This window comes from Lynx rufus, unplaced genomic scaffold (assembly GCF_022079265.1).
Source record: "Lynx rufus isolate CCGP_SWC_20201006 ecotype Redwood Valley unplaced genomic scaffold, mLynRuf1.p SCAF_4, whole genome shotgun sequence".
In the NCBI taxonomy this organism is placed as follows: Eukaryota; Metazoa; Chordata; class Mammalia; order Carnivora; family Felidae; genus Lynx; species Lynx rufus.
Genome location: NW_025814856.1, coordinates 21,055,180 through 21,072,734, shown reverse-complemented (window position 1 = coordinate 21,072,734; position 17,555 = coordinate 21,055,180). Strand labels below are relative to the sequence as shown.

General features: G+C 50.1%; 1 protein-coding gene across 1 annotated transcript in view; it reads left to right on the top strand.

The window, feature by feature from the left end:
- Nucleotides 1-8,946, top strand: part of RFT1 (RFT1 homolog) — a 36,039-nt gene extending 27,093 nt beyond the window's left edge. The window contains exons 11-13 of the mRNA XM_047097233.1: nucleotides 1,632-1,737; nucleotides 6,590-6,839; nucleotides 7,401-8,946. Of these exons, the coding sequence (XP_046953189.1) occupies nucleotides 1,632-1,737; nucleotides 6,590-6,839; nucleotides 7,401-7,568 (524 nt within the window). The 3' untranslated portion in view covers nucleotides 7,569-8,946. The remainder of the gene's footprint in view (nucleotides 1-1,631; nucleotides 1,738-6,589; nucleotides 6,840-7,400) is intronic.
- The last annotated feature ends 8,609 nt before the right edge of the window (nucleotides 8,947-17,555 follow it).

Sequence of the window (17,555 nt, the reverse complement as noted above, 5' to 3'; positions counted from 1 at the left end):
CTCTACCTCAGAGGCAACCACTGTTCTGATTTCTATCACTACAGATTAGTATTGCTTTTTTTTTTTTTTAAATGTTTATTTTTGAGAGAGAGAAAGCAGGGGAGGGGCAGAGAGAGAGGGAGATGGAATCTGACTCAGGCTCTTGCTGTCAGCACAGAACCCAGTGCGAGGCTTGAACCCACGAACCGTGAGATCATGACCTGAGCTGGTCAGAAGCTCAATCAGCTGAGCCACCCAGGCGCCCCAGTGTTGCTTTTAAAAGGGACTTCATATAAATGAAATCACATGGGGCACCTGCGTGGCTCAGTCGGTTAAGCGTCCAATGTCAGTTCAGATCACGATCTCTTGGTTCGTAGTTTGAGCCCCGCATCGGGCTCTCTGCTGTCAGCACAGAGCCCACATTGGTTCTTCTGTCCCCTTCTCTTTCTGCCCCCTCTACTCACTCTCTCTCCCCCTCAAAAATAAATAAATAAACATTTAAAAAGTAAATAAGTTTTTTTAAAAAGCAAATGAAATCATAAAGTATGGACACTTTAATGTTTGTTTTTTTTCCCTCAATATACAGTTTTTGGGATTCATCCATGTTTTGACACGGATCAGTAGTTTTTTTCTCTTTGATCACTTCTCTGAGAAGTATTCCTTTATATGGCTGGCCCACAGTTTATTCTTTCTCTTGTTGATGATCAGTTTGGGCTATTATGAGTAAAACCGCTATGGACATTTTTGTACAAGGGGTTTTGTGAACACATACATTTATTTTTGTTGGATGGATATTTATGGGTGGAATTGCTGGGTCATAGGTTTTATTAGAAGTTGCTTGGCTGTGGGGCGCCTGGGTGGCTCAGTCCGTTGAGCATCTGACTTTGGCTCAGGTCATAATCTCATGGCTGGTGGGTTCGAGCCCCACGTTGCTCTGTGCTGCCAGCTCAGAGCCTGGAACCTCTTCAGATTCTGTGTCCCCTCTTTCTCTCTGCCCCTCCCCCGCTCATGCGTGCTCTCTCAAAAATAAACAGGAATATTAAAAAAAAAAAAAAGTTGCTTGGCTGCCTCTTGGTAATGGCCCTCCTAAAAGAGGGGATCAATTCCATTTTTAAGGCTCCCAGTCTTTTGTTAGCAGATTTTTGTGAAACTTGTTAGTTAGCTATAGAACTATATCACTATGTTTTAGAAGAAAATAACACGATGGTTACTCTGATTCTCCCTGCAGATTTGCGGAGGGGTTCTGTCTCTAGTTTTCTGCCGCTCCTGAGCCCTGGGCTTCTCCCCAGTGTCTTTTGTCCAGGACCTGTTCAGCCGAGGTTCTCCTACATGCAGGGCCACTAGTGGCCTTGAGTGCTCAAACCAGCAGACCTCTTCGTGCAGATTTACAAAGTGAGAAGACTTGCTTCCTGGTCAGATGAGAATTTAGTTGTTAAGAGAGATTTGTAGGCTTAATCTCAATTGCCCTTTTGTTTTTAGCCGTTTCTTTTAATTGGTGCCATGGAATACTGGGAGGCCTTCCAGATAGTTAAGACCATAGGCTTGAGCATGTGTCTGCCCACTGACGGTACCAGCAGGGCTCCTGAGCCAGTTCTGGTACGTGTGGGCCTTCTGTTTGGGCTCTGGAGTCTCCGTGGGTTGTTTCCTCATAGGTCCTGTTTTGCTGCGTTCCTACTGTCTCTACGTCCTCCTGCTTGCCATCAACGGAGTGACCGAGTGTTTCACATTTGCTGCCATGAGCAAAGAGGAGGTCGACAGGTAGGTAACCTGAAAGACCCGCCTTTAATCATGGCCTTCCGCCAAGTTGCCAGTCTTCTCTCTTTTCGTCCTGAGCGTGGATTCACGGAAAGCTCTCGCAGAGGCAGCACCTACAGCACTAGCGCCATGCCCGGGCTCTCCGGTGGCTGCGCACGCACCATCCGGTTAGTCTTCCCCACGCACGGCCAGGGCAGCAACCCCCCTTCGCCTCCCTTTGGAGGAGGAAGAAATCCGGGCCCCATGGGGCTGTGTTAGTCCAGGTTTGCAGAGACAGGCACAGGACCAGCTCCACTCCTCCACCACCTTGCCCAGTGCCCCTGTGGGTTACCACGGAGCTTCTGCAAGATGCAGAGTCCTCCACCTGAGACTCTGATTTGTAGGCCTTGGAGAAACTCAGGGATCTGTGACACCTTTCGTCAGAGAAAGGCCCAAGTGCGCATATATGTTTGCCACAATTTTTTCCCATCCATTGACCCCAGATCAGGACCTCTGCTCTGGTGCCTCAGACTGGTTCTTAGCACTGGCCGTCAGTCAGAATGCCCCCTGGAGCTTGTTCGATGTGCAGATTCCTATCTGCCCTTCTTCCACCACTCTCCTAGCACGCTTGCGAAACCAGCCGCCTCCCGACATACGTGTTTTTTAAAAGCTCCTCAGTGATTCTGACACCATCTCCTAGCTTAGAGCTTCTGACCCTCACCCAGCATCATTCATCTCTTGCGTCCCAAATGCCAGAAGTAGCATGGCAGTATCTTAAGGCATCACTACAGGATGAGGTTGAGGAGAGGGGTAAAACTGATAGGGGAAAAGGAGAGGAGGAGAAGGGAAAGACCGTAGAGGGACGGGTGCAGATAATGAGGCAAGTGGTCCTGGTGATCCTCTTGTCCCTTGAGACCTGGATCCCTTGTGGGAGGTCTTGTACTGCCTTTCTAAGGCCTTGAGTGCCATCAATAGCCCTCAGGCCCAGTGGTGGAGGTGGGACAAGAAAGGGTAACTTTCTTTTTGGAGAACCTTCCTATCATTCAGAGCAGCCTCTTTATGCTTCCAGCCTGGGGCTGTTTCACAAGGAAGCTTGGTGACTTTGCTACTGCGCAGTCGAGAACTGGAGCCCAGAGCAGCATCTTAGCCCAGACCCACCAGAGTCCCCTAGGAGTTCCAGCCCCTCCTAGACCAACTGAATTAGCCTGTAAGGGGCTGGAGCCAAGGAATCTTTCATCACATAGCTCTAGGAGATGTCTGATGGACAGCTACGGTCTGAGGAACCACTGGCCCAGACCAGTTTATCAGTAAAAACTACATTGAGCACTGTGACCCTGTACATATTAGGTGGACATGACTGAGTGAAGCCCTCACGAAGCAGCAAATACCCCAGTTATGTGCAGACACACTGATGATTCTTAATTCTGTTAGATTGCATTTTTCAAACTGCCATGTCATGACCCAGTAAACTGATTTCTCAGCCTACTTTTAAGTCACAACCTGCAGTTCTCAGATACTGGTCCAGATAGGGTTTTTACTTCAGATAGTTAAATGTGTAACTATAAAACTACTCGGAGTCATCCTCCCCACCCTTTTTTTCCCCATGGATGAAAAGGTCTCTTTAAGTTTAATTTTGAAATACTGTGTTTTTATTTGAAAGGTGTTTCAAACGTGAAATAATTTTTAGATATAATGTAAAATATACTAAATGAGGCACTGGGCCACAGTACAAAGAGCTCTGGACAAGGAATCTATCTCTTTGGAGGGAATTTTGTTGTAATAATTTCAGCATTAGTGTTAAGGGGGAGAGTCAGCACTAAGCCTGCTTAATATGGTAAAATGTATCTTACAATCAAATCATGAGGGAATATAGACAGTGGCTGGCTGCTTTCTTTCCTCTTACATTGCAATGAACCAAAAGAAACAACTTTCTAAGTTCACTGTAATGCGATTTTGATGATATATAAACATCTGGAAAATTATTTCCACGGTATTAGTAGTCAGCATGGAGAAAACACAGAACCAAAGCGCCTTCTAATGCAGTTTTCATCTGTAGCAACGCACTTCCCCAAAGAGTGAAATGTGTTCCCCCTGTGTGTATTAAACCCAGCAGCCAGGTTCTGTCTGGGCCTGCGGCCCAGCCCCCAGCCCCCGTGTGAGCACATGGCACCTGGCCTCATCACAGACCACAGCATTTTTTTATCTCTGTGAATTTAACCAGACATACAACTCCAGTAAGGATTTTTATAGTGGGTTTGGGCAGTTTAGTTAAATGTTATGATTGATTTACATTGGGCATTTTAGATTCTGAATTGAAAAAAAAAAATAGTGTATTGATAAAGTCATGGGCTTTTACTTAAAACTTTAATCAGTGTTTTTCTAAATTAAAATAGGGCATTTGGTTGGACCTGGAATATTAGAAAATCCTTTGAATTCCAAGTTTTTTTGTTAATAACCTCATAATATATATAGACTCTGAATGATGGCTTTTTCGTCTTCCTTGTTGAAGAATTTTTGTTCTGTTTTGTTAAGGAGCTCTCCATTTCTTTTCATTTGACAAATGCTTTTTGAGCATTTGCTTTCTAATAGGCATCGTGTTAAGCTCCAGGAATACAGCAATGAAGAGACAGACGAGATCCCTGCTCTCCTGAAGCTGACGGTGGGGGAGGCAGAAAGCAAACACGTAAATAAATAAGGAAATACTGTGCAGCTCAGATAACTACAACAGGGTTATGCTGAAAGAGTGAGGCTCTTTTGGATTGGGAGGCCCCTCTGAGGAGGTGGCATTCAGGCTGAGGCTGGATGACCAAGCAGAGTCTGCTGTACAAAGATGGGGCAGAGCCTCTCAGGCACAGGGGACAGGGACACAAAGGCCCAAGACTGCTTTGTTGGCCTTTGAATGTCCAGCGTGGAGCTGGTCTCCATAATTGTTGAGTGAAGGACGAGTGCCATTTTCTCATGTTGGCTCATGAGAGACTGGCACCATCCTTTTCATGGCTGTGGAGGCCACATTGATGGCTGTGCCTTGATGTGCTCAACCAGCACCCGCTGGGGGATACTGCAGTTGTTGCCACAGCCCACATTCTTGACCATCTATGTCTTGATAAGCATGATTTTAAGCCTAGTATTTTCTTGGGGCCATGAAAAAAATCAGCATTCATAAAGAATTTACTGTTTACAGTAACCAAACCTTATAGAATAGTCATTATTGTCGCTAATTTTGAATTGATTTAAAAAGTGGTATTTTAATTGCATCTTTAAATTTCCCTTATTTTCCTGAAGTGGATTATGCCTTTAAGGCTATAGATTTGTGAGTTCTGGAAATTTCAACAGCTGTAGAGCCATCTTCTGACAGTGAAAAACACTGGACCCTTATCATTATCAGCTCTTCCCAAATGGCCACACCAAAGAAGCCACACTGTTGAATTCGTCGCTGCTTGAATTAGCATGAATTAGCTACTGGTTTCACCCATTATTGACATTTTACTTAGAGTTGGGTGAGAATGACTTTGAAAGTTTTGGAATCTCTTGCCTCAAATCCAAGGATTAGTGTAGTAGAGCTGTCTGAGATATTTTCTTGGGGAGAAAAAAAAAGATTATATAGCTCTACTTCTTTTTGTAAAAGAGGTCACGTAACTGGTCTGTGATGGTCCCCACCCTCAGTGGCTTGTTATGAAGTTGGCCATTCTGATCATTGATCAGGTGTCAGTGAAAAGTACACCTCCCTTGTTGGAGGATTGTGTGTATGTGTGTGTGTGTGTGTGTGTGTGTGTGTGTGGTATTCTTATCACCTCCTCTGATAAAGTATATCTCCATAGCACCTTGGGCTTGGTCAGCCTGAGGACTAGTACCTGGGCATTTGGCAGACATAGTGGCTTTCTTACCATCCCTTGCGTGCTGAACCTGGGTGGCCTATGAGGTTTCCTAACCCAGCAGACATAGCTGGGGGACCTAATGGTTTGGTTCCCTCAAAAACTATGTACCTAGAATGCCTGTTGCTCGCTAGGCAGAAACCAGATGCTGGAGAATTTTGTTCATGACTGTACAAGCCTTTTGGAAGACTACAGCAACTGTTTTCTCTTTGCTAAGACTCAGTTGCCCTTGCTGAGACCTAAAGGTAACTAAGCTCATGCTGCTTGAAGCCAGAGAAGTAGAAGGGCAGCATGGTCCATCCAGTCAGGAATCCAGAGAGCTCTGGTGACATGAAGAGCAGATGGAAGGATGGGGACACTGCAGTGATTCAGGCCTTGCTCCCTGTGTGCATGTCACTTTGGAGGCTGGTCACCTGTTGCGGGTAAAGTCTCCTGGCCAAGGTTACAGGGCTTCTGCATTTCCCAAGGGAAGCAGTATGCGTTTCCCCAAGTTTAGGGCCCAGAGTCAGGTCATTCCTTAAGTAGATTATTCAGCCTCTCTGTGCCTGGTTTCCTTGTCTGTAAAATGCATCGAAGCCTCAGAGCAGGGCCACGTGTGTCACTCACCAACGTATCCCCGCACCCCTCACAGTGCCTGTCTCAGAGTTTGCATTCATATGTAATGATTACCCTGTCATATTCTTTGTGCCTCACATTGAAGACTTGGGCTGAACAGGATTTTTATGTGTTTTGACCACAAAGTGTCAAATCACTTATCCTTAAAAACCATAAACATCTTGAATTACTCATTTTCTCACTCTTCTATTCGGTGGGGGGCCGGGGGGTGGCAGGACAATGACATTTCCATGCTACCCATATAGCATTCATGGTTATGAAAACTAGCTGGGTCATGGCAACTCAGAGGTGCTTTCTGTGATCTCATGTTCACAGCCACTTATTTTGGAGCAATCTTATCTTGGGAGAACGTACCCACTGCCCTGCTTTGCTTGTCTCCCTCTCTGCAGGTACAATTTCACAATGCTGGCCCTATCATCTTCATTCCTGGTGTTATCCTACCTCCTGACCCAGTGGTGTGGCAGTGTGGGTTTCATCTTGGCCAATTGCTTTAACATGGGCATTCGGATCACACAGAGCCTTTGCTTCATCCACCGCTACTACCGAAAGAGCCCTCATAGGCCCCTGGTGGGCTTGTGCCTATCACCGGCCCTCCTCGGAGCATTCGCCCTCAGTGGTGGGATTACTGGTATTTCTGAGGTGAGACTCCCGGCAGCCTTCACACTACATGGTTTTGCAAGCTGCCCACTGTCCCTTGCTCTCGGCTCCCCCTTCCTCCTCTTCCTGAATCATCTGGGCAAGTGCCGTGAAACCTTGGTTTGTGAGCATAATTCATTCCAGAAACATGCTTGTAATCCAAAGCACTCATATATCAAAGCAAATTTTAGGAACCATTGACTCAGTTGTGATCATGTGACATTCAGCATCACATACTACTCGTTTTGCAAGACATCGCTCGTTTATCAAGTTAAAATGTATTAGAAGTGTTTACTCATCTTGCAGAACACTTGCAGAACAAGTTACTCACAATCCAAGGTTCTACTGTATTTGCCACCCCTTCCCCTAAGCCTCTAGGACAGCATCTTATGATAGACGTGGCCAAACAGTGTTATCAGTGGGAACAGAGAAGCCCCTCGGTGTGCGGTTGTCACCCCTTCTTTCTGACCTGAAGCTGGAATATTAGGGCCTCCACTTGCCCTGGCTTGCCCCAGAGGAAGGCCGTACGGATGGAGGGGTGATGACCATGCTTTCTTCCCACAGGTGTTGCTCTGCTGTGAGCAGGGCTGGCCAGCCAGGCTGGCGCACATTGCCGTGGGGGCCCTTTGCTTGGGAATGACTGTTGGGACAGCGTTCCTCACAGAGACCAGGCTGATCCACTTTGTTAGGACTCAGTTAGGTGTGTCCAGACTGGCTGACAAAACCTTGTGACCGCAGAGGCGTGGACACCTGTGGCACCTGGACCAGCCGCGGGGCAGTTTTGTGCAGGTGCAGAAGAGCCCTGCTGGGGGTCTGCGGTGGAGTAGGACTGACCCAGGCAGGTGACACGTCGGAGAGCTGCCGGACTGGACGCCGTCCGTTCGAACCTCCCAACGGGAAGGAGGAGCTCCGCTTCTAAGGGAAGACCAAAAAGCTCTTTTAAAATCAATACGTTATTTTTGTCACCAGTCTGTTCTAATCAGTATTTTTCCCTTTGATTAATGTATTCCTTTCTGCTGTGATTGACCTAAGGTGCCACACACACCAGCAAACTATCTCCTGGACATTATAGTTAACATCCTGGCCCGGAAACAGATGTGGCCACTTGACCCTTCACAGGAACATGGAACTTACTCCGTAAGAGAAGGAAGGAGACCTGATGTTATGCATCAAATTAGAACAGAGATGGCCCTGGAGCTGTGGCTTTCCCCATGTCAGCACTGTGGTCTGGGTTTTTAGAGAGGGAACAACGTTCCTCAATGAGAAACCCAAGAAATGAAAACGCAGAGTCTTTTGGGTCACATTTCCCGGAGTTAGCTAGGAGGAGTCACACACCTCATCTTGGCTGCTGTGCACCCCAGACCACGTGCCTTTCCAGATTCAGTGCAGGCTGGCTCAAGACCCCTGGCTTGGCCACCTGCAAGAAGGCTCTGAGGGAGCGGTGACCTGGTGTGAGCTTCCTTGGCCCCTGAAGGGAGCGCTGCTCTCGCGGAGATTGCACAGATGGCAGCTGAAGCAGAAGTGGGGTATTTTTTTCCTTCAGAATAAAATGGGGTGCTTTCTGTGTGGCAAGCCCCTCCCTCCGGCCCATTGCTTCCAGCACTTCTCAGTAACCCTGAATGCCAGCTTCCGGACAAGAGTGGCAGGCCTGGGGATCTGGTCCTCCAGATGATGGTCTGAGCCCTGCATCCCGCACCCTGCAGCCAGCAGGCAACATCATCAGGCATCGTTCTCAGGTGGCAAAGCATTTTTCTTCTTTCACTAATATATTAATTCCTTTTGGGTATCATTGACACAAACTGTATCCTGGATGGTAATAGTGATAATGGTGATGGTCATAGTGGTCCTGATGTCCCACACTTTCCATTTATACCCAGAAACAGGGCAACTTGTGTCAGGTGGTGGTTTGGCTAAAATGCACCCCTTTAATACACACCCAGGGGCCAAGGACCAAGACCCACAGCACATGGAGACTAGCGCCAAGCCACTTGGACTTTTTATCTGTTCAAAGGGAGAATGCTTTGTGCTAATTGGAAAAGTAGCTAAATGCAAGGTATCATTGCCCAGTCAGAGACCCTCCCAAAGCGTGGCCTTGATTATGCTCTTGTAAGGCATGGTCAGGCTAGCTTAGAACTGATTGTCCCATGGGGTGGGGTGGGCAGCACGCACTGAAGCAGCCCTCCCTCCCTCCGTGTACTTTTATTTACCTCTTGAGTGTACAGAAATCGACCTTTAGGGCTCACAAGTTCCTCCTCTGCTGCCCTTGGCCACCACCCTCTCCCCTGGAACCCTGTTACCCACTGCATGCCCATTTGACCCCAGACTCCAAAAGTGGCCCTTAAACTACCTGCCTCAGAATTGCCTGGTTGCAAGTTAGAAATACAGCTTCCCAGGACCCACTCCAGACCTTTGGAACCATCATGTCTGGGGGCAGGGCACTGGGATCAGCCTTTTTGGCAAACTAAGGTTAGCACACCCCATCGTCCTCACCCGCATCAGGGTTCGGGACCAGTTGTGCACACGTTCACAATGTTCATTCTCTGCTCCAGGAGGAGCTGCTATTGCCTAACAATATTGCCAACTCCCCAGCTCTCGGGAATGGGCCCAGCCAGGTTTCTGCTGTGCTCCCCGGTGTGGAGGCTGTGCCTGACAGCTGGTGCTCTGGTCTCTCATCCCTCACCCCGCACGGTCCACCTGCAACTGCTGTCAGCACAGGGCCGCTGCGGTCAGGGCCAGCTCCTCTGTTGTTGTTCTTTATTTTTTTATTTTTAGTTTATTTATTCTGAGGGAAGACAGAGAAAGCGCAAGCTGGGGAGGAGCAGAGAGAGAGGGAGACAGAGAATCCCAAGCAGGCTCCAAACTGTCCACGCAGAACCTGATGCAGTGCTCGAACTCGCAAAACCGTGAGATCACGACCTGAGCTGAAACCAAGAGTCGGTCGCTTACCCTACTGAGCCATCCATCCTGGTGCCCCAGGGCCAGCTCCTCTCGAAAGATGGCCAGCTAGGCCAGCGGTCCAGGGCTCCTTCCCATGTCCTACCTCCCTGTTTATAGGAAAAGTAGTCCCACAGCTGAGTTTTGGGCAAGCGGGTGTGTTCTCACTATGAGCACCTGCCTCCTGGGCTGTCAGCACGTTGGCAGCAGGCCCTCTAGACTCTGCTGACCTCTGCCTCCACCCCCTGGCCACCTCCTGGAAATGTAGTTGGGCCCGAGCGCTGGCTCGAGGGCTTTCCCTTGCCGGTGCCCTAACACCACACCATGTTTGTGGACATGTGTGCCAAGCTCCCTCACTGTACCTGAGCAGAGTTTCTGGGGGGAACCACACATTTGGCTTTAAGTACCACTCAAAATACAGTGAGGCTGCTTCTCCATGGAAACCAGTCTCTAAAGCACATCCTTTTAGTATATGTGCTGCCGCAACAAGCACGTCCTTTTATGAAACGAAGAAGCCTTTGATGGTGAGAGTAACAGTATTCCTTCTGTGCTGCTCTGGCCATGTGCATGTGTCGGTGACTTCAGATTCGGCCATTTGGGTCCCTTGGTGAGGGGATGCTGCTGCCACGCTACTTAACGCTCACTCCTGGCTCTGGAAGTGCCGTGTGGCCACGTGCCAGCCTGCATCCAGCAGGGGGCACACCCTCCCGCCTGTTTCCTGTGGAATTCGATTGTGTTGCTAGTTTCCTGTCAGTCCCCTGATTTTAAAACAAATCCATTCTTTTATTCACATCTTTTCCTTCCACAGAAGAAAAAAATTCAGAAGGACGGTGGGCAGATAGCTGGAGTATGTGAACCACCTTTATTCCTCCTGGGAACTTTTTCTCCTGCAGTGATGCTGTGACTGGCCTGTGGGCCCTAACTCTGAAAGAGGGGCAGTTTCCCAGCCTCTGCAGGGGGATCTTCTGTGTCTGGGACAGAAAGGCCTAGCAGCACGCTCCTCTTCTCCCCTTCCTGCCCCAAGCACCGTTTCCCATCATTTGCTGGGCTTTTCTGTCTCCTGTCTTCTCTGTCTGGCCTGGTCCTTGTCTTGGTCATTTTTAAAAAATTAAGCAGCCATCCTTTGACGGATCAGGACTCCTGTCAGGCAGGTAGGGCAAGTGTGTGATTTTAGACCGTGATTTGGGGGAGTCCCGGGTACCCTCTCACCTTCACATCTTCCTCCATCAGGTGCTTGACCGTGTATGTATTTAATTTGGAAATTTGACTTTTGAGCCCATCAGATGCTCTTGTTTTATTTTGCTCTTACTTGCTGTACCTGGGTGAAGTAGCCCTTAATGTAATTATTTCATTTGCTAGTTAACTTTCAAAGAAAGAAGAAAAAAGGTGCTTTATTTGAAGAATTGGAGGGAAAGGAAGATGCGTAGTGATTTGCATCATCATCTGACCCCACTTACCATGGCACGATCAGTCCTGTTAGTCAATGTCATTGCTTTTTAACCAGAGTCATCCGGGTACAACATAGTAAAATTGGAAAATTGGGCTCTTAGTGTCATTCAGCCTCCTTTAGGGGCCTAATTAAAAAGGTCTTATAAATTCTTCTTAATGAACAGAAGTGGCTGGGTGCCCCTGTCCCAAAGTGCAGTCAATTCCTTGCCCAGGAACTTCTCCATCACTCCTGGGCAATGCGGCATAGGTGGAAGGGGCTTGGAAGTGTGATGCAGGGAGTTGGGTCTTTCCCCTCATGAGTTAAGTCCTCACCGGAGTCCGTGCACCCAGAACTCCGTGCTAGCCTTTGCAAGCCCCAGCACCCTCTGGAGACCCTCCCCACGGCTTGTGAGACCTAGTACAGTACCCTGTGCCCCCCACTGAACATAAAGGGTGCACAGGTGCACAAGAGCCGTAGTTGGCCAGTTGGCATGCTCTTTTGTTGCTGTGTCAGGTTCCTGAGGAGTTGAGGGCCCCTGGTTGCTGACAACAGGCCCCGGGAACTCGGGAAGGGGGGCTGTGAAGCCCCCTCATCATGAGGCTGGAGGTGAGGCACCAGCGAGCTCCTGGCCCTCTCTGCTTCTCCTGGCTTCCTCCTGGGGTGATTCTCACCTCTCCTGGGGCCCCAGATGGTGGGCAGGGCGGTCGGGCTGGCGGGCGGTGCCAAGAGGAGTCTTCAGAACCAGATGCTGCCTCAGGCTGAGCAGCACTGTCGATGATGAGACCTTCTTTCTCACCACCTTTTGTCTCCAGCCCCCAGTCCTCTCAGCTCTAACTTCTGTTCCCGATGCCAAGCCCCTGCAGGAGAAAAGGATCCGGCCCAGGTTGTCCATAGCGGGCAGAGGCTGTGGGGCAAGGTCACAGTGAGCCAGGGGATGGGCCGCTCTTGGGGCAGCTGAGCCCCAGTTCAGTCAGCTCTTGCTGGGTAGGGCCTGGGCAGGGTGGCACACTTCATCCAGGGCTGCTCCTTCAGCCTCAGGAGCTGCCTGAGGGCCTGTGATAGAACAGCCGACTTGCAAAGGAATCTCCGCAATCACCGTTGATTTGTCTCGTTTCCTCCCTCCCTCCAAAATGTAAATGTGTCCCAAAGTTATGACCCCGTTGGCTACACTGTCTCAATGTTGCCCTGGCCTGACAAGTGCATTTGGCAGAGGCCACCTGGTTCACAGTGCCAGGTGGGAAAGGGGCCCGGAAAACTGACACCTCTTGGTCCTTGCCTCTCTTCTGCACCACCCTGTCACAAAGTGGGGCCTTGGAGCAGGGCTCTGATTCCGTTAGAGCAGGCAGTGAGCAGGGACTGATTAAGACACGACTGCATTAGTCACATTGGACATGACAGCTGAGCAGCATGTTTCTGGTTCGTGTCTGGGAGACCCTGACACCCTTTTCAATTATGTGGAAGTAATAGTGTGTGGCTTCCACACGGCCATGTCTGGCGAGGAGGAGGCGGTCTGGAAGGAAAGCGTGACTCACTGAGGGCAGCGCTGGTTTGTTCCCGGCTCACATACCCCACGCTCACTTCTTTGCACTCGCTTTTGTAAATCACAAAAGGTGACACAAGGGCAGAATGGCATACAGGGTACCAGAGGGCCTCTCCCAGATGGCCTTTTCGTTTCCACCCTGTCCCCAGGAGAACTATGACACAATTCCGGTGACACAGGAGCCTCCATCCTTTCGACAGGTGCGTGAACCCCTCAGCGCTGGTTAACTCCAGCCTCCCCGGTCTCAGAGCACATTCTTGTCCAGCCCTCATCAGAGCCTCCCGTGGCCATGCAGGGGGAACCATGAAAACAGGAAAAGCGAGACTGTAGCCATGACAGACATGGGAATGTTTTCCTCCACACGTAATCCCAACCAAACTAGGGAATGTTGCTAAAATAGCTTTCCGTTTCCCCTAGGGCATTAACACAACAATTTTATGAACAAACCAGATGAACAGAGCGCATTTTTAATGTTCTGAACCACAGCTCAAGATTCCTTTCTTCCTTCTGTAGCTCATGAGATCCCTGAGTGGCATCTCTCCAATGACAAAAGAATGCTCTGGCAGGTGTGCAGATGTCAGGCTGTGGGGGGTCAATAGAAGGGACAGAGCTCCTTTCCATTTTTTCTTTTGTATCCATGAGTAAAATCATGTGGCTCCCTGGCTCCCCAGCGGGGCTGATGGCATGATGCCCAGGCACACTGGCGACTTGTCCTCGCCTCCTCGGCTCTCCTGCAGCAAACCTGCAAACACAGGGCTGAGAGCCAGGCTCTGGGCGGCAGGACCCCAGAGGCGTCCTGCCTGCGGTGTTTCTTCCATCTGCGGGGTCACTGAGGAAACCCACTTGCACCCATGTCTGCCTTCGGAAGCACACAAGCAGGGTTTTGTTTTGTTTTTGTTTTAATGTTTACTTATTTTTGAGAGAGACACAGATAGACAGAGCGTGAACAGGGAAGGGGCAGAGAAAGGGAGACACAGAATCCGAAGCAGGCTCCAGGCTCAGAGCTGTCAGCACAGAGCCCAACGCGGGGCTCAAACTCACAAGCTGTGAGATCATGACCTGAGCCGAAATCGGATGCTCAACTGACTGAGCCACCCAGGCGCCCCAGGGTTTTGTTTTTTAAATGGCACTTGGTGGTGAACACATGCCGTCAATTATACGCCAGCCTGGCTGCCCTTTCCTCACTCACTGGGTGACCTTGAACAAGTCTCCCCCACTCGGCCAATTATGGAGCACTGAGCGTGTGCCAGGTACTGGGTGACCACACACTTAGTATGTGTTAGCAGTTAGACCTTCAAGCTGCCCCATCTGTCGTCTGCATGTTACAGGTGAGAAAGCTGAGGCACAGAGATGTGGCTTGATTTGCTCCTTGACCACCCAGCTAGGAAGAAGGTGACAAGGGGAGCCTGGGTGGCTCAGTTAAGTGTCTGACTTCGGCTCAGGTCATGATCTCATGGTTTGTGGGTTTGAGCCCCATGTCAGCCTGCTTTGGATTCTGTGTCTCCCTCTCTCTCTCTCTCTCTCTCTCTGCCCCTCCCCTGCTCACACTCTGTCTCAAAGATAAACATTTTTTTAAAAATTAAAAAAAAGAAGAAGGTGGCAGAACTGGGGTCGACCCTGTGTGCCTGCTTCCTGAGCCCTGCCCTGGACCCCAGCTCTTCCTCCCTGATGCGGGCCCGTTGTGATCTGTGGACGTAAGGCCTGGGCCTGAGCAGGTGCAGGCGCTGTCCTGCTCCTGTTCCAGCAGGGGCAGTGCTGATTTTATTCGTTTTGCAATTTGAGGGTTAGTTTAAGAGTTTGCTTGACAGAAAAATTCTTTTTGTTAGAAAACAAAACAAAATAAATCCTGAAATCCACAGGGTTTGATGTTTGAAAGCTCTGACCTTCTAGGGCTCGTTTTCCCCTGCAACTCCTCCCCTGCAACTCCTCCCCTGCCTCAGCCTTCGTTTCTGTTAAAGAATGCAAGGTCACTGCTTTGCACAGCCATTAGCATTAGCTTGAATAAGAAATATCTGGAAGAAATAAATCTGGCCAAAAAATGATGTTACGTTACAAAGAAAAAGCTCTCTGAAGCCCACGGCCCCCTGTCTATGAACGTCCTTGACCCCAGGTGACGCCACCAAGGAGTGGGAGGGCGGCTGGCTTTGGGACTCCCAGGCCACTTCCTTACCAGGAGATCTTGCTCTCTGTCATCTGTCACTAGGCACCCCGCAGGGCCCAGGGGGCGTGTAAGAACAGAGGCAGCTCTGAGAGCTGTGGGAAACAGCCCACAGCAAGTCTTCCTAAACACCTCGTGGTCCTGTCTTTCTTTTCTGCTCTCCATCCCTTGGCCAGGTTCACTCTCTGGACACCCCACCCACATCCGTGCCCACCCAGGCTCCACTCTCCCACCCTGTGGACCCAACTCAAAGGCCTATTTCTGGATGAGCTAGCAGAGGAGAAAGAAGCACAGGCATTACACCCGCGGAGTTCACTGCTTTTCCTTGGCTCTGTCACCCACGAAAGGCATTGACCCAGAATGCACGGTATTATAAACACAGTCCCCATCCCTTTCCTCGGCTCCTGCCCTGGCTGATGGGAAGGGCGCCCTAGGGAACCCAGCTGCTGTCCACATCTGTCCAGCCTCCAACCCTCACACCTCTCCTCTCCTCCCCAGCTACTGGGCGTTTGCCCCGGTCAGGCTCAGTTGCCTGTGCTTCTGACCTTCCAGGCTGCTCTGTCCCCATCCCATGCCTTTCCCTTTCTTCCGACAGCCCTGTTTTCCTTCTACCTCTAGAATGAGGAAGGTGGTTTTTGGTGGGGGTCCCAGAGAGGGGCCTGGAGGCAGACCCAGCCCCACTTCAAACTGTGTGACCTTGAGCAAGGCAGTTTCCCTTTGAGTCTCCGTTTACTCGTCTAAAAATGGGCATAAGACCACTTGCCTCATAGGGTGTGGCAAGAAATAAAGGAGAGGCTGCAGAGGGTGCCCAGCACCAGCCTAGTGTTTGCCCTGTGAGTGGAATAAGTCTGCCAAACAGCGTTAGTGAGGAACTGTGGCCCTGGGAGCATTTGTTTCACCCCTACCTGCTTCCTCTTCCCCATCGAACCCCAGTCCACAGAAGCTATGTGCCTGTGGTTGAGTCCTTTCTTCCTTAAATAGAAACCTTTCTTTCTCCTTTCCTTGAAGGCAAAGCTACAACTGAAGAGGAAATGAAAGCCCCTTCTCAGCCCAGCTTGCCTGGAGGGGCTTACAGGGGTGAGATATGGGTCAGGGAGACTGCGCAGAACCAGGCCCTAGGGCCCCGGAATCTCGGTGAACTCTGGTAGCCAGGCCCAGAGAGGCAAAGCCACAGCTTCCGGGGAAGCCCAGCCTGAGCGACTCCCCAGAACAAGAGGGGATGCTTCAGAAGCTTGTTAAATGATTTTCAGCCATTTCAGAAATTGCCTCAGCTTGTTGTTTAGATTTCCCTGCAGCCTTACATTAAAGCAGAAAGAAAAAGGGCCCTTGGCGATAGAGGAGAACGTGGCTTTGTCCCAGGAGGGCCAGCCGCTGTCAGCAGCTCCCGAAGAAGACGGAAAGGCCTGAGTTGGTCCTGCCATGTGGGTGGGCGGCCGTGGCTCTGGCTCCCACAGCCTCAGCTTTAGGCCCAGGCCGTGGCACCCCTACACGGCCTCACTCACCAGTTTGCCAGTGCCCTCACCTTGAACCCACTCATCATGGCTGATCTAAAACCTGTTGAATTCTTCCTCCTCACCCTAAAAAAAGACCACAAAAAACAAGCACTATCTCTGCAATCAGCCCATCTGATTTAACCTCTGTAAACTCCATGTTTGTTCCTTGTGGTTCCCTGGCTGGACTGGGAGGAGGGTGCCAGGTGCAGATCAGCTGGCTTTCTCCTTCCAGAAGCAGCCCGGGAGAAAGAGAAAGGCCAATTGTTGGGGGTACCCATTGGGTGCTGTCTTGAGTACTACTGTTAAGGTGGGTTTCCTAAGAAGGGACAGGTGTTCTGGCCACAGTTAGGACTTGTAGACAGTCCGAAGGCACCAGACGTGTCTGATCCTTGGGGAAGGAGTAAGGCTGTTGACATTCAGTATCTGGGTCATATCTGAGTGGCAGGGGTCCATCAGGCCTTCCTTTTGCTCCTCTTGTTCCTCTTGCTCCTCCTTAAAGAACTGTGACTTGGGTGTGCCTGGTTGTGACTCACACAGCCCACTGCCCCAGGCCCCCCATTCCCATCAGCCTCTGTGGGCCATTGCTCCAACCTCTGCCAGGGTTCCCGTTGCCTTCGCAGCCTGGGAGATGTTTTGGCCCTGGGACCGGCTGCTGATCCAGATGACCAACAGAACCAGAGAGCCTGAGAATCACATTCTAACTCCAGCCCCGCCTTTGTCTCTTCGTAAGATCCTGGGGGTTAACTTGACCTCTTCTCCATCTCCAGAAGGTTCTAATCCCTGCCCTGTTGTTCTGGGGCCATCATGGGAAAAGTCCCCGTGCAGCATTTCTCGGGGGCTGGCGTGGTGAGCCGGAGAGCAAGTGTGCCTGTGTGCTCCAAGGCTGAAGCAGGGAAGTAGACCAGAGTCAGATGTCTGCATGCACTTTTTCCTGTTAGCAAATGATTTTACGGGCACCTGGGTGGCTCAGTCAGTTAAGCATCCGACTCTTGATTTCAGCTCAGGTCACGATCTCACAGATCGTGGGTTCGAGTCCCACATCAGGCTCTGTGCTGACAGTGTGGGGCCTGCTTGGGATTCTCTCTCTCTGTCTCTATCCCTCTCCTGCTCACGCTCTCTCTCCCTCTCTCTCTAATTAAAAAAAATTTTTAAATGATTTTATCTC